Source organism: Diadema antillarum, unplaced genomic scaffold (assembly GCF_040938485.1).
Source record: "Diadema antillarum isolate AM-2024a unplaced genomic scaffold, OU_Dant_1.0 scf00000167, whole genome shotgun sequence".
NCBI classification, from domain to species: Eukaryota; Metazoa; Echinodermata; class Echinoidea; order Diadematoida; family Diadematidae; genus Diadema; species Diadema antillarum.
In genome coordinates this window covers 3273410-3299267 of record NW_027271056.1, presented here as the reverse complement: position 1 = coordinate 3299267, position 25858 = coordinate 3273410, and the positions used below count along the sequence as shown (strand labels likewise).

At 38.9% G+C, this 25858-nt stretch overlaps 2 protein-coding genes across 2 annotated transcripts in view; one reads left to right on the top strand and one right to left on the bottom strand.

Moving 5' to 3' along the window:
* LOC139722549 (WD repeat-containing protein 37-like) overlaps positions 1 to 904 on the bottom strand; it is a 28517-nt gene extending 27613 nt beyond the window's left edge. Inside the window, exon 1 of the mRNA XM_071633838.1 lies at positions 858 to 904. The gene's annotated coding sequence lies outside the window, so the exon portion shown is untranslated. The remainder of the gene's footprint in view (positions 1 to 857) is intronic.
* A 1035-nt stretch (positions 905 to 1939) lies between these two features.
* LOC139722576 (INO80 complex subunit D-like) lies at positions 1940 to 25224 on the top strand. Its single transcript, XM_071633866.1, has 10 exons — positions 1940 to 2057; positions 10361 to 10598; positions 13761 to 14572; positions 16454 to 16544; positions 17022 to 17255; positions 17735 to 17838; positions 18343 to 18476; positions 21827 to 21953; positions 22664 to 22915; positions 24010 to 25224. The coding sequence occupies exons 2-10, from the start codon at positions 10381 to 10383 to the stop codon at positions 25149 to 25151; spliced, it is 3114 nt and encodes a 1037-aa protein (XP_071489967.1). The 5' UTR covers positions 1940 to 2057; positions 10361 to 10380; the 3' UTR covers positions 25152 to 25224.
* The last annotated feature ends 634 nt before the right edge of the window (positions 25225 to 25858 follow it).

Below are 25858 nucleotides of genomic sequence, written 5' to 3'. Positions count from 1 at the left end.
ACAAACTACAATTTCCATCCTACCTACCACCTCCACCTTCCTAAAGACTCTAACATTTTCCCTTAGGACCCTACCTCATGGCCTCACAATCACTTGTTGGCTGTTGTTTAAATATTGTGAAGTTGGCATGGTCTTTAATGGGATGGACATACGTGACATATGACATGGTAGCCCCGGAGACCGCGCCGCCAGGCGCGGTCCTGGCGGCTTCCCCGCAGTTTCGCTTATGTTAGTTCCTAATGTGCGCTTGTGCAAGTGATTGTGAATTCTGTGAACATCGGTGAGCTGCTTATAAGACATCATTTTGTGCATCACAAGCAATGAAATGCATCAAACAGTCGCCGATGATAGTCATTTAGGTTTCATCGACCCATGTAAGTATTCCTAGTAGTTTCTGTTGAAAAATTAAGGAAATATAGCGCCGCAAAGGCACCCGTTTGTTCAACATGAAGATCTTTTATGGGAGCACGGCGCAGCCGCCACACTGCGTGTGGCGGCTGTCGCAGTTAATGACATGGTATAGTGACTAGACTGTCTAGTGTGCCTGTTCATTGTTAATGTTAGTGTTGTTGTGTTGTTGCGCTGTTGCTCAGTTCCGTTCCACAATTGGCATCGTAACTGTTAGAATGGTGCATGGTGCCATGGCCTGGTGCTGGCCTGGTGCATGTGCATGGATTTTTGTATGAGCTCAAGTCCCTTGCTGGTGCCCACCCACTTACACTTAGACCAAGAATGCAAGATCCACCACACAAAAACCCACACTCAATTACCTGATTACAGAGTTGATTCTACTCAACATATAAAACAACATGCACTTGTCACAACAGATTGCAGTGCATACATCCGTACATACATACCAGGCCCGCTACACACCAGTGTTTCAGCGTTGTGTTTTACAGCTACATGTAGTGCTAGTGCATAGTGGACTTACAAGGATCAGTTCCCTGCTCATATCACTGCTGGTAAACAAACTCCCTTCATTTTACCCCAAGTCAGTTGCGTTTCCTTGCATGACCCGGATATTATTGTTAACCTTGCTGACCTGCATGTGGTCGAAGCGCACATGTCAGACATGCATATTCATAGGGGAAAATGATCAATCATCTTTTATCCAATTATATTCAGTTCCGATAGTTCGTTGACCGCTTATTCTTTATCGATGGCCAATGAAAAATCACAACACGCACTAGCATTAGCATATTTTCCCGAGGCCCCTCCACACTATTCTAATTCTGTCTTGAAAGTGAGAGAATAGTATTATATTTGACTAGACCATCATAAAATCAAGTGTAATATCATGGAATGTTTTAACTCGAACATAGCTGAGCTGCAAAACAGGCAATTGTAGTAGTTTTAAAAACCAAGGCTGAATTTAGGTTTCTGTCATCGATGCCTCACAGGACGCACTTGCTGCATGCAGTTCAGGAATTGAACGAGTCCATTCACGTTTATAGGGGTGTGAGGGACTGAATTACATTTATAAATGTATTTAATGTTATTTTTCTTCATTGGTATTGACTAATATGAAGTGAGATACACTAGATTAATTAGTGGTATATGTTTACTTGTTGAAAACTCTTGATTGCGGGAAAAAATGAAGAAAAAATTTCCCCTCAGAATCCTTTCAGCACATGTGCTCAATATATATGAGGGAACTATTCGCAGAATTTCTTGGAGTCCCTCCATCAGTTTTAAGACAAAATGCCGAAAAGTAAGGATTGTTTTTCCTAATGACTTTTACAGAACACTGCTTCATATTCCCAATAATGCTCCTACCAACTATAAAAGTGTAAAAGTCTTTTTTCTTTTCACTGGAAGAGAGAAATGACGAAGGCCCCTTTCACACAGTTTGTACACAGGAATTCCCTATATGCACCATGTACTTAACAGTGAGGGCTTGTCGTTGTGGCTATTGTTTGATGTCACACGACTGCTGCCCCTTATATTATGCATTAGCGAGCACGCAAACATCGCCGCCATTTTGAAAATTACGTCTTCGTCAAAATATCGTTCAATTTTTTCTTGACATTTTGCGGTAATTTGCCACATTTGCTTCGGTAAGTGAATTCATAGACTAAACTAACACTATAGAATTATTCTAAGAATTTATTAGAGGGAAATGAAACGTTAGATTGATTACGTGAATTGTAGAAAATAGGGAAATGTTCCTGTCTAATTTTTAATCTCGTATTTATGGTTATTTTTCTTGTTACGTAATGGCTTATACTGAATTTTTTTGCTGTGTCTTTGATGTAACACTACTAAAGTACACATTTTCCTATCTCATGTGTGTTGGAACGCGTGAATTTGTGAGAAATTCGTAATATTACAGGGCGTGGTCCCTTCGCAAGAGTGCTGCGAGTCCTGAATCCGCTGTGCGGTGCAGGGCGCGGCGTGATGAGTAGGTAGAGCGAGTTTGCGTAATCGTGACTGAGACTAACCTTACTTGATCATGATGGGTGCACCGATATGGCCACTTCTGGCAAGTTGTGTGACAAGATTTAAAATGTTTAGGTCTTTGTTTTATGTGCGTTCAGATCAGTTGATGGGTTGACAGTGTGAACTTCCTGATCCATATGACATAAGTGATGAAACGCGTAAAAAACTATGCTATTTTGTAGTTTTCTTGTCAAAGATCATGCTGAAAGTGAAGTCGGATGATAGTATAATAGTGTATCTTGAATGTGAACTGTCCCAATTTATAACTGATGGTGTTGTGGTGGTGTTAACAAGTTGCCTCATTGTCATGTGTTGTTATATTTTGAATGATTATTCTAATTGAATTGTGTTGAATGTCCTATTCCAACCTGTACAATGGTGTTCTCCTACTGTCTAAATTGATATCTTTTTAGTAATAGTATACCATTAAAAACTGTTCTTATGTTTGGAACAGGAATTATCAAGCCTGATTTTAATAACCCTATTACATCTTGCAACTGAGTAAAGTGGTCTTGGTAATTGGAATATTACACGATGAAGCTTAACTGCCTATACACAGCCCTGTCGCTGTAGACAAGTAAGTGTAGGCCTACTGTGTTTTTCACAGTGTCTGGTCGGGCTAGATGATGCTAAACTACATCACACGTATGCATCCTTGTTAAGTGATAGGCTGAATTCTGTAGATCAGTAATCTAGCAGTGGATAAATAGTAGTTTTTGTTTCTGTTGGTGCAACAATACAAGGATGAACAATTGTTTACTGGAAAAAACTATACCACTACCACTCGGTACCTCTCTACAACTTAATCCCCTATTCTAGTCAGCGAGTCAGCCACAGCATTGACCTAGCTGTGCTTCATAGAACATTTTATTTACAAGTTGGTAACTGAATAAAAATGTGTGAACCTATTAAAAAAAGTTGCAATATCAGAGATTGCCAAACCATATATACAGCACAATTGTACAGGACATGTACATGAAGACCATTTGATAGCCAGATGTAAATATATTCATGGAGAGTTATTTATTTCTAACTGGTTTCTATGTGTATTGCATAATTGTGATATGTTCTTGATCAATGTGTAGTGTGTGAGTGCTTGAATCATGAAGAAGCCATCCTTTCCATAAAGCCTTTTTCATATAGTGAAAGTAACAACCAATGTTGTGTGGCTCTGCCAATCATGACCAGCAGTGTCATGATTTGTAGGAGGTAGCATACAGTACAACTGAACATGTACACATGTTATCTGCTTTCCTTTACTAAAATTGGTTATGTTACATTATATGTTACAGACATGTACCCATTGGGTTACCTGCTTATCAACCATATCATGTATTAAAGTAAAATTTACCAAACTGATAATATTTAGCAAATACCTCACTGTAAAGTGGAAGTCATTGTACAATGTTCCCTTAAATCACTGTGTCAGTTACTATTATAACTTAAACCCATTGAGGACGAGTCCCGAGTATACTCAAGCGAGCGTCTATGGGAAATTCGTTTTGTAGCAAAATCAAACCGTCCTCAATGGGTTAATACAAGCATGAATACAAGACTGAATTGGTTCACCAATTACTTTGAAACTTTGTCCAAGCAGCTTCAATGGAGCCGCATGAAGTTGGAACAAAAGCAGTCACATCAAAGGGCAGAACAGTAAAAGAATGAACAAAATTGGACAAATTTCCACATGTAGCGTACATGTACACTTGTAGTTTATCTATCGTGGCATCCTGTAGGCCATTCAAAAAAAAAAGCTTTCTTGGTGATTTTTGCTACATTGTTACACTGTTTATATTTCTCATTTGCTTTGCAGCAAACAAGTTATAAAATATGCTTGTGAATTTCCCAAAGTCTGAACGTGTTCCCACTGCAAGCATGGACTACATGTATACATTGAACATTTTGTCAACACTTTTTAAAGATATTGTGTATCTTGATTTCAGATCTTAATTTTATCGAGGAAAGTTCACTGATAATGTTATTTGTTGTGATGGATAGAACTTGGAAATATCTCCACTGTTCAACAAGGGTTAAATGTTAATTTCCAATGTTAGTGGTCATTTAGGTCAATGAACTCTATCCAAATGTGGCAAAACATATTGTATAATTGCTTGAGAAGGCAGAAGCATCTCAGTTGACTCTGCTCTGCAGTCAAATTTATCTAGTTTTCACTATTTATCAAAACCTTGATGAACTCTCTGTAGGTTGTAATACACATCCTAAAACATATATCAAACTCAGAGGATACAAGCTGTCTACAATGTACTCTATGCAGGATTAAACACAGCCAAACTCTCAGAAACTGTTATGCCACTTGCAGGACTAATTTGTAGTAAATTATATATTGTCTAGAGATCTTCAATCCAATCACTGCTTTAGTTGTGAGGATATATGTATATAGGAAGTAAATATGAATATCAATGTGCCTGTTGCTTACAGTATACACGTTACTTTCCAGGAAGATAAATCATGGGTAGTGTATTACATCTACAACATACATTGTACTTTGGTAGTTTTAGTTGGAAATAAAATATGTTGCACTTCCATTCCTTGTTGACAAAGTAACCTGTTCATCAAGTGTTTTCACCCATAGGAAATGATTGCAATTGTATGTTCCCTGAGCACAGAAAAGAAAACAAATATTGGGGAGCTTAGTCAAGGAAGACTATATTTTGTATAATAGTCAAGGAATCAAAAATATCACAGGCAGACACAGACAAACCCACCAAACTACTGTAAAATTGCAATAATCAGTGTTATGAATCTTTGCATGAGATGGTGTACACAGATTGTAGTTTGTTCTTGTGATAAGAGATCTACACAGTATTTTACCGACATTGTACAATGTGTGGCCTCCTATAGATGATGAAATGGCTTTGTTTAGTTTGCACAATTTGTAACAATATCAATGCAGATTGGTAAGAATCTACAGTTTTGTACAATGTGTGTATTGTACACTGCATGATGTAATTACCTATAGGTACAAGTGTAAATTTACACATTTTGAATGAACATAGCAAATTCATGTGCGAATACAATGTATGATATATCTATTCCGATATGTACATAGGTTTAGACATGATATAAAAAAATTCCCGCTTCCATTTTAAAACCCAATAGATGCCCTCTGAGGAACGATGATACTCAAGTTGGGAGGGGGGGAAAATTCTTTGAAATGCCATCTTGATCCCTTGAGAACTAAACTGGCATTGTGCAACAGAGGGTGCAATTTGTGCCATTTAGGCAGATGCTGCAATAAATGTGTCCCCCTTCCATGGCTTCGAATGGTACATCATGTTTTTGATAATCACTTTGGAATTTGTGTGATCTGAGGTGTCAAATGTCATCTGGTGTGGGATCTTTTCAGGAACTCTGGCCGAAGTTTGTAGGAGTGCATCGTACTCTACTGGCTCTTTTGTTTCCTATTGTAAAGAATAATGCAGTGACAGTTGCATGCAGGATGCAATGATCTCTCATATTTAAAGAGTCATAAGACAAGCTGCAAGTTATGCTTTGCATGAATGTTTTACTGTAAAGCAAGTAATAATCACAGCATGAAGCTTTTGCGAATCGGAGCCGATGGCCTTTTTGGTGGCATGAAATTTTGCAAATTGCCACCAGTTGGCATCCACTGCATTATAGTGTAGAGTACTGTAGACAAGACCTTTCTCTTACAGTTTAATTTTGCAAATCTTTGCTCTCATGAAATTCATGATGATTAAAATGCACATGAAAATTTCTTGTTTTGCAGTATACTGTGTGGCAGAATTGGCCATCCAATGTACACTTGTGCTGTCTCCAACTGTACACTGGTATCAGAATGAGTGATTTTGAGTTCAAATGGAAAAGAGAATTTGTCTTCAATAAGAAATTCATTTTGAATCAAATCAAGGTGGTTTGTTAAGAAAGTTTAGAGAAAATGTGTGGCACATTACAGAACAAATGACTAAAATGTCCAACAGGATACAAATGTACATGTTGCCTTTATCTCTTTTTTAAAATATTCATTTTTTTTTTTTTTGTGGGGTTGTTTTGCTGTGCTTTAGAGTTTGGCAGCCATGAATGTACGCATGTACAATATGTAGCTATAGTCACATGACTGTGATCAAAATTGGTAAGCAGTGAATGTTTAGTCTTTGCTTAGAATAACACTGAAATTTTGTGAAAGGAGCATTTTGTTTGTAAAATGTAATGTTTTAAAGCATATTTACTGAGACGGGGGTCAAAGCCCTTTTGTGTGAATAAAAAAAGAAAGATATACATGTACTAATACACATGTACAATTAGAGAATGTGTGCCTTTTTTCATAGAAGCAGTCTTTTGTTTTGTTATGTTATTTTTTTTCTTTATCTATTTTCCTGTAAGCTGCAGTACATAGATTGTATGTGATCATGTTTGTCATTACATTCGTGCAAGCAGTCATAATTTTTACATTGTACCTCTTGTAGCCAATTTTGCTCAAATATTTTTTTTTCACTAATTTTTTTTCCACTAATTTTTTTTTGAATTTTAAATTGATTGCTGAGACAGCTTTTTTAGTTGTATTTTTTTTTTCTTGATCCTTTTGTTCCTGGAAAATGCAGACTTCCAACCATTCTGAATTTCGAGGAAAAAATCTGAATTTTGACCATTGTTTCAAAAGAGTTTCCTAGATTTTTCTTGATGATTTTACTACACGCTCCTAGTGGAACTGCGCTTTCTTTTCTACTTTTGAGCCAAATCATCCCTATTTTTCGGTCAGAAAGGTTGGGAGGTCTGTAAAAGGGAGAAAGGTATGCTATACAGTATATGTTGCTTTTGCATTGTATTTAGTACCTGGAATAATTTTATGCAAACCTTATCCTTGTGCTGTTCATTTTTCATGGTGATATCGCATTCCCTTAAATGCAGCCATTGTACAAGTGTAAATGGATAATATATAAGAGTTACATTCTTATATTCCACCCACGATTTCTTACCAACAGTATACATTGTACATTTTGTATGATGTTGATATGGGGTTTTCCCTTCTCAAGCTACAAAGCAATAACACTTGTGAAACGAGTTTGCAGTGAGTGTGTTATTGAGGCACGTCCTTTGCTCATCTTGCATTTATAGCCATATTTTCGGGAATATATTAAAAGAAATCAAAACAAAAACAAAACAAAAACCCACATTACATGAACTTTTTTTTTCCATTTTTTTTTGCAGTAGTAATGATAATTACGCTGTACATTTTCAACATGGTTGTCATGAGATTTACAAAATTATTGATGTTGTTTACTTGCCTTTTATACATTCTTATAAACATGACAGTTAATGCATAGGGTCAGCAGATATGAGTGGATCAGGGTTGGCACAATCTTGAGTTCCACAAAGTATGAGTTTTATAAAATGTTTTTATAAAATTGGAAACTAGTCAGACACACCTGTGGAACCCAGCTCTCTTTACCTTGTTGATGTGCAGTTCAGTTTATGTGATGTCCTTATTTACTTTAACATACTACTGTATGTACTGTTTGCAACTGGAAGATCAAAGTTTAATAAAATTGTACAAATCTTCCATGTTTACTTGTTGCTTTTCAACCATGACCTTTTCCCCTTGATGGGGCCTATATTTGCAAATTGTTGTCTTAATTCTGTTTCAAAATGTCTTTGTGTTCAATTTCAGCAACATGAGACAGTACAAAAAAGCTCTAGCTGAGTACATGTTCATGTTGTTTGAGACTGTATTGGACATTCATATGAGATTGTACAATGCTCCAAATAGAAGTTTAACATGGAAGAAATAATGCACTTTATGATGTGAAATCTATGGACATTGTTATATGATGTCGTTTCAATAGAGTTTTGTAGAAAAGATGAGAAGAGAATAAAGCCCGAGATTTATCGTAGTGAAGCATTGATGTCATGAGAAAAAAAAATTTGCATGAATTTATTAGTCAGAATGCCCTGAGCATTTCTACATTTATTTTGACTGGTGCTACATAGAAGGCATCCATTGGGGCTACATGTAGTGCTTCATGAAAAGCCAGTTTGTAGTTCCACTTTGCGCATGAGCAGAAAAAGGTCATTTGTACAACACTGAGAAAAGCATCTGTGATGCAGTGATTATAAATTTGTGCTATTCGTGTAAATGGTGCTTGCCAGTGCATCCACCTGGTGCTGCACCAATCCTATTCCTGGTGGAGAGAACAGACAGTACATACAATTGTATATCCATTGATTAAACAGTTATATCGCAAACCAAAAAAAAAGTTTGTTAAAGCATGTAATGCAAAACAAAGAAGTGGATGCATCCCCAAGTTGATGGACCGTCCTGGTCAACTGGTCTACACACGTTTATTCTTTGTTTTGAATATGAATTCCATAAATTGTATGTCAGGCAGGCTTATGCAGTATTTCACCAAGGGAAGTGCCTAACCAACCAAGAAAAAAAAAGGGAGGTCAATCGTACCAATGTGCATGTGAGCTAATTACAAAACTGACTTATTCTTTCACACTGTGAACCTTTTCAGGGGCCTCTGCACTCTCAGTCTCGGGCAAATCCTGAGTTTCCCTCGGGAAAATTGTGCAAACAGCATATTGAAAGAAGTCATACCGTAATAGATACAGTTTGTACATGGACTACTTTCTGTGCTGACTATAAGCCCACTAGTCTTTTGTCACATGCAATGTTTATTGCATAATCTTTGTCACCGTCTAATCGCTGGATTAGCAAAATTACAAGAGAATATACAATGTACAACGTACAGGTGTACATGTAATATTATTTAAGGTGAATTACCAAAAGTATTTTCATAAACACACACAATAACACTGAATGTGTACTGCTAATTGTGTCATTTAAAAGCTGTGCTGCAAAGTCAGTGGTACAAGTCAACTTACAGTATGTACCTGATCAGTACTTGCATGGTGTATAGCATCGTATTATTGGCATTCAGTGCATTGGGTGTAGACAAAAACTTTTGCTAATCTTTGCTGCCCACGAAATTCATGAAAGTTTCATGCATTTGAAAATTTTTGGTTTAACAGTACATTGCAAATTTATGTCGTATACTGTAGCTCATGTGTTCACACAACAAATGGTACGATTGTATAGGAGATACAGTTTACATGTCGTACAATGTACAATGTGAGGGGGTTTCTCTTTCAATTTTTTTATGTGAATGCTGGAGGAGAAAGTTACATGCCCCTGTCCCCACCAAACTTGTTTGTATTGGGGACTGAGAGACACTTGCTGTGTACAATCAATATTTACTGTATGTGTGCATGTTCTTGAGTAAGATGACTAAACTTGGGTACTTTCACTGGCAATTTGTTTGGAGCCTGTTGTAGGCTTTAATATACATGTGATAGCTTATGATGTCCTTTAAACCAGTCATGTGTGAACAGTCCTCATTTTATTAGGGGGTGAGAGAGACATATTTGGCAGATATTTCTAGAGATCTGATGAGATCTTTCCTTGGACTTAGAGACAAGTGTGAATGCAATGGGAAGGAGTCCACTATTTGACGTTTCTGTGCTTTGACATTGGAGGAGTTAAAGACCTAGTAGCATGTGATTCATGGTTAGCCGTATTCATTTGCTGTCCACTTACATGTACGTGTAGGTACATGTGTATATTAGAAAACCATGAATACTATCAGTCAGCGGATATGTGCATCAAAGTATATGCTCACTGGTAGCAGTTGACTCCAGTCAGCAGAAAGATCAGTGATAAAGCTATGCACAGTTTGTTGCGGGGATTCTTCCAGAAAAAAGCTGGACCAGCCTTCCTACTCCATGGTATCCCTAAGCTACCAGCACTTTAACAGCAGTTCAAATTTTATTTAAATTGACCTGTTTTTCTGTGCAGGGCAAGAACGACATGGTAATGCCTCTATACATAATGTGAATAACATTCATATTTCCTTTCATTTTTATTCTCTTTTGCTTGCAGCCAATGTTGGCACTCACGTGATGTACGAAGGCAAGCATATTCACTTCTCTGAAGTTGACAACAAGCCGCTATGTTCGTACAGTGCCAAGTTGTGCAAGCAGCGTCGCCTCAACGGCTATGCCTTCTGCATTCGCCATGTCCTGGAAGACAGCTCAGCGCCGTTCAAGCAGTGCGAATTTGTGGCAAAATACAATAGGCTGCGCTGCACCAACCCCATTCCTGGTGAAGAGAACAGAAAGTACGTATCCATTAATTGAACATTTATAATGCAAACCAATGTGAAACATTAAAGATTATGCCTTCAAGCCATCACCATTGATGGTGGTCTTCAATGGCACATTCAAATATTTTGTGTGTCCATGAATTCAGTTAAAACATTACAATTTCATTTATTCAGAGTAGCACTACATGTGTATGTACTGTAATTATGTAGCTGTGATATAAAAATCACTTTTCAGATAAAATTGATTGACATCAACTGAAATTTTATCTTGATATTTTGTTTTGTATTACACAGCAAAATCAGAGAAGCAAATCGCCAAAAATTTGGGGAAATATTCAGACACATGAAAAAAGTTCTGAATTGAAATAGTTTAGAGAGTAAGACAAATTGGGGACTGTGTGGTCTACATGTATGTCTTGAGCAGCTCTCCATTTGTTTTGTACACAAAATTACACTTGCTTTCAGTTTTGTCAAATATTCTGGAACAGAGAGAACTTATCCTGCAGAGGTATAGAAAAACATATTTTATTGTACACCAAGAAAGTCTAAAGAATTTTTTTGCTCTAGAGAAAATGAGAATTGGGGAATTTTTGTTTACAAACCAAAACAAAAAGCTGTTCAACACCTGCACCTACACTGTATCATATACACCTATAGAATGTATGCATGTATTTGTACAAATGGGCACTATTCCCCACCTGGAGCACAATACACAATACAAACCATTATAAGTGATAGACTAGGTTAGTCCTATGAGTAAGTTAGATGGGTGACTAGGTTGCAGTTTGTTCGGGGGGGGGGGGGGGGGGGGGGGGGGAGGGGGTACCAAATTAGGGCCAGTTCTCACATTTTCATTTTGTTTTTTGAAAATGCATGGTCAGATTCTTATGAAATATGGCAGGGATTGTCGTTAGGGCGATAGAATATGTGTCTGTACAAATTGGTACCATTCTCTACTTGAATGGCAACTCGTTTCATTAATGTGTCACAGCATGAAAGTATCATTCAAAAGTCACCAGTGTAATTTCTCTCCTGGCTGCTAAGTAATCCAGCAGAGCTCAGCAGGTAAAGCTTTGAACGTTATTCAGATGTGAATTGAATTGGTAAGAATGGAATTAAATGAAATGAAAAGGATGTGCTGGGTAGCCTGGAAACAGAAAGAGCTCTGTGTTATGCATACAGTAACATCACATGATCGCACAAATGAAATGTTTTAGAATAATTGCCACATGAGTCACTTCTTTAGATCATGAGCTCATTGTACTTTGATATCCCATCAGTGTTGTGCAAATGAGGAATATTTCCCTTAACCAGTCACTCTGCAAATGCTGCCTTTTTCTTTCAAATTCTTGGCTAGGGATGGCTTTAAAAATACAAATATTAATATGCAGAGTGCTTTTATTGTTAATATTGTACAGATGCACTCCAATGAAAGCTCACACATTTATTAGCCTGAACTTCCTTGTCCCTCCCCAATAGGCATTTTCACATCAGCCTGATGTTTTGAAATAGGGCGCTATTTTAAGTATCTCGAGCTTGGATTTTCATGACCCGATCACGAAATAGCAAGCTATTTGATCATATGAATTTGCCTCAAGACATTAGCACAATGCAGCCATCATGCTTAGCGTGTGTGACCCAATCGATCGAGGCAACCTGCACACAAAATTGCGATTGTTCAGGTAATTTTTGAAGGTGCACGCTGTATGGACGCTGTTTGCGCATGCTCAGCTATCGAATTAGCTCTAAAAAATTTCAGGCTAATTCTCTTTGGACTGATGTGAATCAGAAATGAAATGACGCGTTAATTTGCGAGTGCAAAAAAAATCTCGTGCATAGATTTTCATCGAGCTGATGTGAAAACGTGTATTAATATATTCATTCTGGTCAGTTTTTCTGTTTGCGTTTGTAATTTTGTATGAGAGAATTTCATAGCTTTGACAGTCCAAACCAGGGCTGAAGCCAGACAATTCTAAACATGTACTTATTTCTTGCGATAAGTTATATTATTATAGTAGCTGCGCAATAGTATGTCCTTCATTGTTGTTGTTGTTGTTGTTGTAATTATGACGTATGGGATATTGTGTTAATGCTTTACTGTAGAACATTTCTGTGCAGAAATTGTAATTTTATACATAATATCACACGGCAGACTAATACAAGCCCAATGTGTTTAAGGGATCAATGTCATATTCATTGGTTTCCATGTTCTTGCAATCATCTATGAGCTTAGAAAGTAATTATTGCAGGCACAATTATAAGTGATGATTCAGAAACAATGTGTCGTCATTTCAGTTGAGGCGTTTTAAATATGGAAGTTCAGATTTCAAGGGCCAAGTAAAGAATTTTTCTGGCTAACATATTTCTTGATGTACATGTACATTATAAGCCGCACCAGTTTCCATTGGATTACATGCAGAAAAAGAGGTGCAGCATATACACAGGTATTTTAAGAGAAATCGGTCTAAGACCTGTGCATTTCATGTAAATATCCGATATTCATTTGGCACCACCTTCACTTACAGTTCTTGCCCGTCAAATTGATAATAATAAACTACAATGTATATGAATACAATATTCTTATTTCAGTGAATTTTTGCTCTTTTAACATTGAGCTTTTCAAGCAAATGTGCACCAGTGATCTCTCTATCAGAGCCTTTGCTTCAATGGCACTGCAGCCCTGTAGAACTGGGGACGTGTGCTGGTAGAAAAGTAGCAAGAAAGAAAGTGACTACCATATTTCACATTAGCGATTACTCAACTGCAAAAATAGAAAAGATCTTAAAGGATTCAGAAACTTGCATGGACTGTTATAAAAGTTACAACCTCTAATTTTTTTTTTCTCACATTGGGGACCTAAAAAATTTTTTTTTTTTTGCTTCTTATACACCAGAAAATACAGTGTAAATGGAAGACAGAGATTAAAACAAGTCAGACTGGCTAGATTGAAATGTTCATCAGGACAGATAGAGACATATCCGATGTATGAAAGAATGATTTTTTTTTTTCTAGTGCTTTGAATCTAAGCCCAACAAGACATTTACCTAATTTGAAACATGACCGATATTACTCTTTTGCCAACCAGCATGCTTTGCTTGTTGCTCTCCCACACATGCACCAGCATTTGCTCATTTATGATGTGACCTCATATGAACTTGTTCTTTGTGTGCTACACAGGTTTTGTAACAGCCACATGCAGGTCTTGGGGCTGGTACCAAAGAGAGGAAAGAAGCGTAAGGGCGATCAGTCTCCGGACTCCAGGAATGACATGGCAAGCAGCAAGGGAAGTAGCCAAGACATGGACAAGCATAAAAAGAAATCAAAGGAAAAGAAGAAGAAAAAGAAGAAAAAGAAAAAGAAAGAGAAGCACAAGAACAAAGGAGATAAACCTGTCACAGTAGATGGACTTTTGAACTTCAAGGGCAATTTAGATTCAAATGACTTGGGTTTGTTGCAAAGAAATACTATGCCACCAGAATATCTCAACACCTTGTCCAGCATTGATGGCTTGCCATCTCGCAACAATGCAGTTGAGAAATCCAACAGGACAAAATCAAAGCGCAGGAAAGATGGAAGTACCCTGCAAGAGAGACTGCAGGAGAAGCTTGAGAGAAACAAGCAGCGGTTACGACAGCAGCGAGAAAAAGAAATGCTTGCCAAAGCCTCGAGGCATGGGAAATCTGATGACAAAGCTGCGTCCAACGTAGCTGGCAGCCTAGTGGAGGGTGGATTACAGTACAATGCTTCATACCTCGACCAGAAAACCTTTCCCCAGCCAAACCCTGTTGTGGCAGGGAAAGGGCGTGTTCCCAGTCTCCCATGGCCACAGCTTCCCCAGCGTGCGCCGTCACCGCGGGAGGCATTTGTAAAACTCCAGCAAAAACGTCCCAGGGACCTCTTCGCGCGTAAGCTTGATTCTTCGGCCGTTGATCGGTTACGGGAACGACTGCAGCATGAGGAGGTAGAAGGGACTGACCTTTTCCCCCTAGGTAAGTCATAGTTGCACTTGTAGTTAATTTTTAATAAGAATGCATAAATATATCATGTGTTCATGACAAATAAATGTTCCATTTTATGATACTAAAAGTAGAAAAGCTGATATTGAAGAGATGTGTTTGTTTGACAATACAAGTATGTGAACACACATTATACAGTGAAAGTGTTGACATGACAGGACCAGCTCTCATACAAGCAGTATCATAGTCATATCAAGAAATCAGATCATGTTTCATGCGTGGTCATGATTTAGTGTGACAGTTAAGGGAAACTCTTGTTCCTTCAATGCAAAGGCAATCTCCTATAACGACTCAAAAGAATACAAGAAGAGAGTCAAAGAATATCTTATCATGAGGGTTGTTGAACGACATATCCTTAAAGTGACAGTAACTTTGCAAAATGCCATCTTTGAATTTTGCTGGAAACTGGTACAGCTTGCCCAAGAGGTTTGATAAAATTTTGTCTTGAAATTTATTGTCTTGGTGTTGATTTAAGAGTTAGTCAGTTTCACCTTCAATCTTGGTATAAGCATAAATTGTGGTAGAACAAATATTGAAATAATTCTTTTTTTTGGGGGGGGGGGGGGGGGAGGAGGGAACTGGCATTCCACATGAGAAGAATTCAATTGAATTGAATTGTCTGAGCTCTCTGTCTATCTGTCTGTCTGTCTCTCTCTAAAGGTGCCATATTGTGTCAGAATGTGGGCAATACTACTAAAAACTAATTTATGCAAACAATAAACACAATTATGGATATTAAATAAGATTTTGAAATAGGCGAATCTCACAGGACTAGATTTATAAGTTAATGTAGAGCACGATACAGAACTAAAATTAAATGGTTTGATGAAGTCCCAAGATGGAGATCACACAGATATCAGAACAAGACAGAAGCGATGAAGAGCCACATCAGAGACTATCTGTCTACAGTGTGATGTCATAGAGTTGCTGCTCTATTAAGAAAACAAACAAACAAAACAACTCTTTACTATCTATAATATTAAATCCTACTTCGTGCCAAATCACTGAAATAGAATTAAGTGAAAGTCATTAATGGCTGGACAGTTGCATACATTGTAGTACAAAGTAAATTACTGAGATGTCCTTTCTGGACATGCCCTTGTTATTTGATCATATATCTAATTTATACATTAATTTATTTGCATCTTTCCTTCCCTCCTCCCCTTTTATCTCTTTTTTCAAGAAGTAGCCAGTGATATAAAATTGTAACTTTTTTCGTGATATAGAAAGGATGCAAAGCAGACCGACACAGGCATCTTAATCTTAAATACCCTATTTGCTGGTATATAAGCTGCACCCTTTTTCATTAGAATACATGCATGAAAGGGTATGAGGAAAAAAAATCAGTCTAAAACCAGAGCATTCCATGTACTTATCATCTGGCACTACCTCCATTTGCAATTCTCGCCATTTAAACTGATAGACGATTTGAATATCCTTATTTTAGCGTCATTTGCTCTTATAACATTGAGGATTTCAAACAAGTGTGTACCAGTGACCTCTATTTCACAGCTTCTGCTTCAATGGCACTGCAGCCCAGTATAACTTCATGCAGGGACATGTGCTGGTAGAAAAGCAACAAGAAAGAAAGTGAATATCATAATTCATACTAGCAATTCATCAAGGTTCTTTGAATATGAATAGTCTTTTGATAAAGAAAAAATCAGAAAGATGCAGAAACTCACAAGGACTTTCATAAAGGTTACAACGTCTGACTTTTTTTCCTCTCTCGCATTGGAGACCTTAAAAAACTGGGGTGCAGCTTATACACCAGAAAATACTGTACAATGGTACACTGATATGCTGGTATGAATACTGTACATGTATGTTGTGTTTCATTCTCATTCTTTGCAGGTCTTGAATTTTCAGACACAGAGGATGAGGAGAGTGAGGAGGTCACAGATAGAAGATGTAGATATACCTATAAAGAACAATGTAGTTTAAGGTATGTGAGCTTTGTATCTTGGTTGATTTTCATCACAGAAATGCCATCTTATACTTAATGCTTTGCGGACATTTGGCTTGCATATCACTTTACAAGTTTCCATAGACTCAAGCCATTAGCTGATGTCTGATGTGAAACAGATACTGGTTGCATTATCACATGGACATGGTTTAATTCAATGATAAATGTATATTGAAACAAGAGATAGATTTTAATGAGCAAAGTATTATCAGCTGCACAGAGTTTTGTAAGAGCATGTTCTCTATGACTACATGTATAACCTGGATTAGACTTTCTTTCTTATGTAGGGTGATAAACATTTGCCAAATGTTTACTAGTTTTCTCACCTAAGAATATGATTTGTTTCAGAAGTTATATTGCTTTCTTTGATGTGTGCAAAACAGTGCATTAGTACACATACTTCCTTCATGCGTCAGTAAAATGCATTGTATAAATCATGCATTTTTCTTTCGACAGTAACATTTCCAGTACTGAAGAAACCAATATCCCATTAAGTCGGAATGACAGACTGAAGCAGCTGAAAACCCACCTGCAGCGGGGCAGGAGAAAGCTGGACATCTCGCTGCAATGCGACAGGCTTGAGCAGGGGAGCCTCCGCCGCTCCAGCAAGCTCCTCGTGGATGCAGCCAGGGAGCACCCGTTTGGAGCAGCAGTGTCAATACTCAGGGTTCAAGAGGAGAAGCTGCAAAGGTATGGACAAGTGGAGCTACTCTGATACTTCTGTTAGCCATTTTGTATCATTGCTCAAAAGAAATAATGTTCCCGAAATAATTCATATGTTTCTTTCTGCTTTTCTGTTCTGCTATCTATCTTGTGTGAGTCTGCATGTGACATGTGCTACATGGCATCACTGCATTCTGAGCAATCTGAACAGTGATTCTTACACTGTTACAGAAGTTTTCAATGTCTGCTATGGTGTACGAGATGACTGCAATGTTTCAAGCTAAAATGATATGTGGTGATAGATGTCCTCAGTCAGCTCTAAACAGTAATTGATCTCCAGTGTGACTATAGAGGAATATTTTCTAGAAGCATAATGAGTAATTGTTATCATGATTAGAAAGCAGTCAGAACGAGTGTGAAAACCTGAGAACGAAGTCTTGTAAAGAGCTCCTCTGCCCGGAATGCTTGCACCACTAATTGAGAGTTCCACCGTGTGTGATTTGCAGGCCCAAGGTGCAGACACCACCAGAGAGGATCTGCTGCAGCAAAGAGGAGAATGGGGATCCGTGCCAGGAGGAGTCCATGCCCTACAGCAAGCACTGCTTCAGACGTATCCTTTGCACTACCATACTGTTTTTGTTCATTTGATGTAAAACTGTCACAATTCGGCCTATAGGCTGCGATGACTTTATCATCAATAAAGCATTGCAATCAGTATTCATTTCTGATATGTGCCCAACCTTGCTGATCAAATTAGTGGATATGGAGCAAATTGGCACCATCCATTGTCAGATTTTATTGTTTGGAGAACATACTGGAGAGCTCTTGTCACATGCAGCTATATATGGCATGAAAATAACAGAACTCTTGCTGATTGTGTATATCGTACTTTTGAGTGATGATGTATGGCATACATTATATGCAGTGTGCCAATATCTCTTTGTAGAACATATTTATATGTCAGTTCCATAATCATGTCACTGGAGTATTGCCTTTATTGGCATGGACAAGAAGGTATGAGATGGGCCAGATAGCTGCATAAAATCCTGTCACCTGCATAGAATCCTGTCACCTGCATTGACTTGGAGGAGTTTCCTTGACAACATATTACTAGACATCCTGGAAGATGAAGAGCAGGTGTTGTTCTATCAGTGTGGAGCAGAATTCCCCGGAGGCTTCCGCTGCATAGAGCCCAGCTTCGACATGCTCAATGAGCAGCCCCTCTGTCTCGAGCATGCCAAGAGAGTGGTGAGTTCGGGTCTTTTCCATCTTGTTTCAAGTGTTGTAAATCACATGTTTTTTTTATGTACAAGTGCCTCTCTGTATGTCTGACTCTGTCTGTATGTCTGACTCTGTCTGTATGTCTGTTTGGTTAGAAAAAGTAGTGCAAATAATGAAAATAATGATAAAGTTATAATGTAGCACATTTTATACTTGAAAAAAAAAAACAGTGCATGGAGAACAAATCATAACATAATTCCAAAATTATGCAAATAAATTATTAAGTATGATTAGAATTGTATTGGTAGTGTTGAAATGCAAAGTTGGAAGAGGGAAGCATATTTCTCATGGTTAGGTTTCTTTCCACACAAAAGAAATTTTGAAGAAATTCCTTTCCTTGCATAACGGGTATAAATAGAGTGAGAGGAAGGTGGGAGACCATCCATTTAAAGTAGTAAGTAGTTGTGTATCATTGTTGTCACCCAAAGGTGAAATCTGCACACATCAAACATCTGAGATCACCTGATCACCCAAGTGAGAGATCACTTCACAACTCATTGATCAGATCCACAACATCATGACCATGATTATTACATATGAGCTACAGGTCTCAAATCTCCCAATTTTTTTGGGATGACGAAAATAGATGAAATAGAGGCACATTTCTACTCATCAGTTTCTCGTATTACTATACCTTTTAGAACCTATAACATCCCTTTCATTTTGGGAGAAGGGAAGAGTCCCGGGAACGAATTTCAACGTTGGAAGTGCAGTGAAATCAATTTATAATGCGATATGGCATTTAAAATCCTAGAATCTGAAGTGATTTGAGACCAGGCCTCTCTGAAAAACAATAACTGTCCCGCTTGAAGGGGAGGACTTACTAGTTTTTTGTCTCGCCAGATGGTTTGGCACGGAAATGGAAGTGAGTCTTAGGTGGAGCCCCAAGCTGTGAGGGAGGGTGGGACGCCGTGGCACTAGCAAAGCTTTGGCCCCCGACCTGATGCTGTGGGCGAGTCGGATAGCGACGTTGAGGGATGAAGTATGGGTAGGCTTCCCTGAAGGGGTGTCACCTGTCATGAGCCATCACCTGATGGCTACAGGGAGGTCTGGTCGCTTGGACCTTCTAGACCACAATATAAGCATCTGACACCTTTCTCATGGTGGCAGACAGATCACTCCCGAAAAGGGTGTCGGTGAGGGATGTGTTTCTACTGCACAGTTCTCGGTATTGCGGCGAGATACCCCCTTTAAGGTCTTCTCTCCTCCTCATGCTGAGTTTGTATACTGCATATCCCGAGAGGGTTAGGCTGTCCAATGCCAGACTCTTTAGTCTTTCAATGTCTAGGACTTTTTCCCCTTTTGAAATGACGTTGAGGTCCTCGAGAATGAGGTTGTAGGGCAGCGCATCTTTCACAGCCTGCCGCTGTAGCTTTTGTGTCACCACATCTTTTGCTCTAACGTGGCCCGGTAGAGTGTTCCATATCTCCGGATCAACCCTTGGAGCGCTGGCAGCAGGAGCATTGGAAGGCGTCTTTTATCTTTCTCCAATGCGTTCCAATGGTGTCTTCTCTGGGGGTGTGGTCATAGACTTAGTTAGCCTGTCAGCCAATTTCTTGAACAGAGGGGACCCAGATCTCTCCCTTCTTTCTGCATGTCGCTGTCCATTTCCAAATCTCCATCCCCTTGAGGGTTGGGCTGCAGTGCAGATAGCAGCGACTCCAACAGATTGTATCGCTCTCCCGGGAGCAAGGGAGCAGCCCTGCCACGGAGGCCTGCTATGAGAAACGTGTCATCCACGAATACACTGATGTTGTCCCCTGCCCGAGGGCTCGGGTCCATCGCGTGCTGAGCACTGTGGTTTTTGCAGGAAAGACGTGAGGGGGCATCTGAAAGCCGGTGAATCTCAGCAGCCTGGCTAGCTAGTTGCTTCTCTACCCCCGTCGGCTTTCTGGCTCCTAAGCGTCTGTTGTCGTTGGTAGAAGACATGTTGAAAGACTGCCTGCATGCAAAGAAATGATGGTCTCCCACCTTCCTCTCACTCTGTTAATACCCGTTATGCAAGGAAAGGAATTTCTTTGAAATTTGTGTGGAAAGCTTCCTAACAACCAGAAATATGCTACCCTCTTCGAATAATAATGATGATGGTGATAATAATAATAATAATAATAATAATAATAATAATAATAATAATAATAATAATAATAATAATAATAATAATAATAATAATAATAATAATAATAATAATAATAATAATAATGATAATAACAACAACAAAAACAACAATAGTAACAGTGTATACTTCTATAGTGCAACAAGCCATCAAAAAGATGCTCATATTGCTGTGTAGAATTTTTAGAAGCCAGAGTAATATCACTGCCACCCAAACGTTTTTTTTTAATTTTTATGTATGTATAGAGCGACTTGTTTGATAGAGTGGGCGAATGCAAATTTACTCACATACAAATAACTAGATTAATTCACAGGATTGATTTTGTTTCCCTTTTCCTTTGAATTCTGTATGTTGTAAACATTTACATGAATAAGATTTTAAAAATTGAATAGAAAGATTAATAGAATTAAATAAAGAAAGGAAAAGACTTGAAAAAAAAGGTGTTGCTCAATACTGTAGATATGGAGATTGTACATTTCATTCATGTTCTCTGATCGAGCTCCAAGATGTGTTCTTTAAACAATATGGTGCACTGAACTGCATTAAAGAATTTGTTGTTCACTTGTGTCCTTGCCAGCTGCCAAGATTGCAAGCATTTTGGTGGAAATTGAATATTTCCTCACAATGAGATAAATGATGTGTCATCGTTGGATATGTCTGATATATATATATATTTTTTTTCTTCTTTTTTGGTGGGGGAGGGATGTTTTTCCCAAAGGAGCTGGCAGTGCTTCAGTATTATGATTTTGAGTTTGATTCTAGCTATATATGGTTGCAGTTACATATCATGATTTCCTGATTAGAAGTTATTTCATGATCCCAGTGATAATATAATGGGAAATAACTGTTGACTTCAAAGAATCATAAGGGGAAATAACTATTGACTTCAAAGAACTACATTCTCAGTTTAGGCAAATTGTTCAGATATTCCCAGGAGAACAGTAACAATGATTTAGAAATGCAGAAAAGTTTTTGTAGCTTTGCATGAGCTATGATCCACCAGATTTATTTCTTTGTCTTATAACCTCCCTGATATATTCTAAATTGTACTAAATTGTTATTGTGTAAGGAAATTGGTAACATGTAAATTCAAGTCAACGTCACAAGTTCTAAAGCTTATAGTTTTAAAAGAGACTGACAAACGAAAAGAGAAGTGTCCAGAGATCATTATGAGACCCTTTTTGCTCCATCTCTTCCTGTATAGCGTATGCAACCCAAGCAGAAGAGGCCAAGAAAGAAAACAAAGCCGTCTGCTCTGACGAGACCCTTCAAGAAAAAGAAGAAGAATCAACGCAGGAAAGTCAGACCTCAGAAGCCGATTCCACCACTAGGTAAGAGACTGTAGCAGCTCGTCCCTGACATTATGTTCAGTTTCCTTTCTGAGATCCTATTCTGTGCCAGCGTGTGTATACATGCACCCCTGTGATAATGTGGGGAAAACAAAGACTTAATAGCATTGTGGTTGTAAAGCAGAAGGCTTCAAGGGGTACACTCAAGGGGTACACTTGTTGCACATGTTGTGATGGATGTCCGTCTGTGTCAGCAGTGAGAGAGCTGTTGATTTGTTTCAGTTGATGCATGCTTGTACCGGATGAAGTGTTCCTTGTCACTGAATTCTGGGTTTCATGCCTCTGCTTCGTAATGATGCCGCTGGCGATTTATGTTTGTGGTTTGGTCATCTGTCTGTTGAAGCATGACATTTCTTCTTGAGTGTGTTTGGATTTATTTTACGTGGCCCCTGAGGAAGCACTTAAATGCTTAATGAGCGAGCAACCATTGGACCGTTGGCTTTAAGTCCCCTCTGAAGGACAAGGCAGAAAGGAGAGAGCGTGTTACTAAACTACACAACTGCTGCTACCAACTCTCAATATTATTGTGTTGAAACTTGCAATGCATTTAGATGGCGGGGCTTATTTTGTTCATACTATATGTGTATGTACATTGCATATTGCAATTTTGTAACTACTTTCCAGCATGATTTGATACAATAACACAAATTTTACAAATAGTGTGTGTCTCAACTTTATACCTCCCCTCTCAGAACCTCTGCAAAACTACCAGCTTCCCATCAGCACGACGACGATGCCCGTAGCTGCCCCTCATCCTCCCACACCAGCCCCACCCTTCAGGAGCCCTTCCCCCCTGGGAGCCCACGATATCCCGGAGCACTTGATGGATATCTCAGCACTGGAGGAGGCCATGAACGTGGACTCACCACCAGAGGAGCTGGGTTCAGATGCAGAGGAGGAGGCTCTGTCTAGCATCCTCCCTAACCTTGATGAATTCTTTGAAGGTACAGGGACAAAATATTCATTCATCTAATTCTCATAAAATCTGTGACATAATCATAGTTACTAACCTGCATTGTTTTAAGATATGTAGGCCTAATATGCTTTTCTTCATAAAAAAATACAAAAATGCTATTGAAGTAAAAAATGAATTTGCTCAATGAAATCTGATTAAGCGTGTGTAGCGTGTTCAATTTCATCCAATTTTAACCACAATCATTCAATTTTACCTTGATAATATGTCATTTTTTATATTTACTTTTGCTGTTTCCTGTGCATCACATTGTATTATGGTTTGCAGAGGTTGGCAAATGCAATGCTTTAAATTGTTGCTACATGAGAGAATTTGCTGAATTGTTTATGTGCTCTTTGTTAAACAACAACTTTTCCTTATATTCACATGTATACATGCAAATAAAATTTGTCAGGTGTCAATTTAATGCAACATTTGATGGGAATGATTCTTTACATCAGGGCATCAATGTTGAGAACTTTTCTGATGATCTGTTGGTATCAATAGCCATGGAAATACCATTATCACAATTGGCATCAAAATTTCTATTGATCACATTGAATTATGTTTAGGTAATTGGATGTTGCAGGTCATCTTTTTAAAATAGCTGGATGCAGTTCTGGTGGTTGTTTGCACTCTTTGTTATCAGAAGGCAATAGACATTTGTGTGTAGTGTATTTTGGGTGACCTTATTGTGTTCCCACCTGTTATTATAGTGTAAGTTTCCTCTGAGATAGTGATTGCTATGGTCCATCTTCTGTGCTGTATCTTTGAAGCTTCTGAGAAGACTTACAAATTTGTCCAAAAATGTTAAAACTACAATTCTATCAATTTACATTAAAGGAGACAACGCACCTTATTCGTGTGAATGGGTGTGATAGCATAATTTGGTCAATGACACAAAATTTAAGACAACATTTTGATCTATTCTAATTCACAAACAAATGGTTTTTGGTACTAATCCAACATTGGAATATCTGCTTGCATGCATAGTAATCAACTTTTTGTCTAGGTGCTGATAATGTGTTTATGCTGCAGTTTCAACGACTTGTTTTAACCAAATTTCAAACTGAATTCTCCTCGTAGGAAAGAATGGCGGTTTTCTACCAACCAAGGAAGAGGCAGAGGCTCTTGAGAGGGCGCTATTCCAGGCATCAGAAGAGGTGAATGATGCCAAGGCCTCGTTGGAGCAGCTGTCACACCCAGCTCTTGGCCAGTTTCCTTCCGCCACTCTGCTTTTGGATGATGCAGAGTGTGAGAGTAGCAGCTCGTTGCCACCTGATGTGACGGAGGCTGCTATCAGTCAGGATAGCTCTGATGGACTCCCAAGTGATCTCCAGCTAGCTGCAAACAGACTCATTGCTGACACAATCAGGCAAAACTCTAATGATGGGACCCATCACAATGCAATTCAGCCGTCCTCAAATCTCGCCAACTCAGTGCCTTTGAGTAGCCTCACAGCCTCACAGCCCGGGCAGACCTTCACCCTGCCAAGCACAGCAGTCTACACGAATAGCGTAGCGCAGTTCAATGGTAACATAATGCCCCAGACTCAGACGCTCCTGGCACAGAATGCATTGGCCACCACCACCGTGCCAGTTGATCACAACCACCACGAAGCGCTGCGGCATACCCTCCTCAACGGCCTAATTGGTGGAAACCAACGTGCAATGCTGCCCCAATTCCCTGTCACCCAGTCCATGCCATCACCACACGGACAACAGGTCCCCCACCCCATGCTTTCACCCCAGAGTCCCCAAATTGTCACAACAACCTTGCCACAAGCTAGCCCAAACACCACACCAGGAATGAGTCCAAATTCATCTGCGTCGGTTCAGGCCAGCCAGCCCACAGTTCTACCCAGTTTTAGGCAGACGTGGAGCAACCTGCCTAACATCCACAATGCCTTACTCCGCAGCAACGCCAACAGTTTGCCCAGCATCAATGGCCTCAACTCAAATGGAGGATTGCAATTTGGTACACAGATGACCAGCCCGTCAGTGAATACTCAAAAGTTGCCAAGCTTCAATGTCATTGCTCAGAGTCACTTGCAGCAGCAGCAGCAACAGCAGCAGCAGCAGCAGCAGCAACAACAACAACAGCAGCCGCAGCAGTCTGGCTTTGCACCTGGGCTGCCATCACCTCAAGCAAGTACTGGGATACCAACACCACCATACACAGCACCAAATGTCAACATCACACCTACCATCAAGCAGCAAGGCACGTGACACTGTCTCTTTTGTCCTAGCGTCCACAAGTGGTTTATCGGTATTTGATAGTATTCAGTAGATGTCAATGAAATAGGTGATTTGTGTATTTATGTTCTGTGTTTTGTCTCAAAGTCTATGTATACTTCAGTTTTCAAGTAAACCCACAATGAAAAGAATTGCTGTGGTTGAAAAAAAAAGTGCCCCCACCCCACCCCACCCCAGTCATATCATGTCTAGAGAGTCGAAGAGCCGCAGTCTGTGACTTCTGTACCCAGGCAATAGAACTGAAGCACACGTATATGGCTATAATGAAAATGTGGTTAGCTAGTGTGAAGCAAACAAAAAATGACACACGAGAGCACTATTAAAGAATGCTGGACTGTAATTCCTCTACGAAAGCTGATAAAGCATAATCAGTCAAATAGAAATGTGCCGCAGCAGTCTGTGTGTTATGCAGGGAAGGCAACATGTGTTGGTTTTTTTTTTAGCTCAAGTATTGTGTGGTCCCCCCAAAATGTAATGTGTCCCAATTCTAGTGTCATGTGGAACAATGCTGTTTGACTTATTCAAGGCCTTGTGTTTTCTTTTTGTTGCAATGGGGAAATATGCTTATGAAACACACCTTGATGTACTTTCGTTGAATTTTGTCGTGCTTATACAAAGCTTATATTCTTACTTAGTAGTTGAGACGTAATGAAATGGGAGATGATTATATGTTGCAGGTA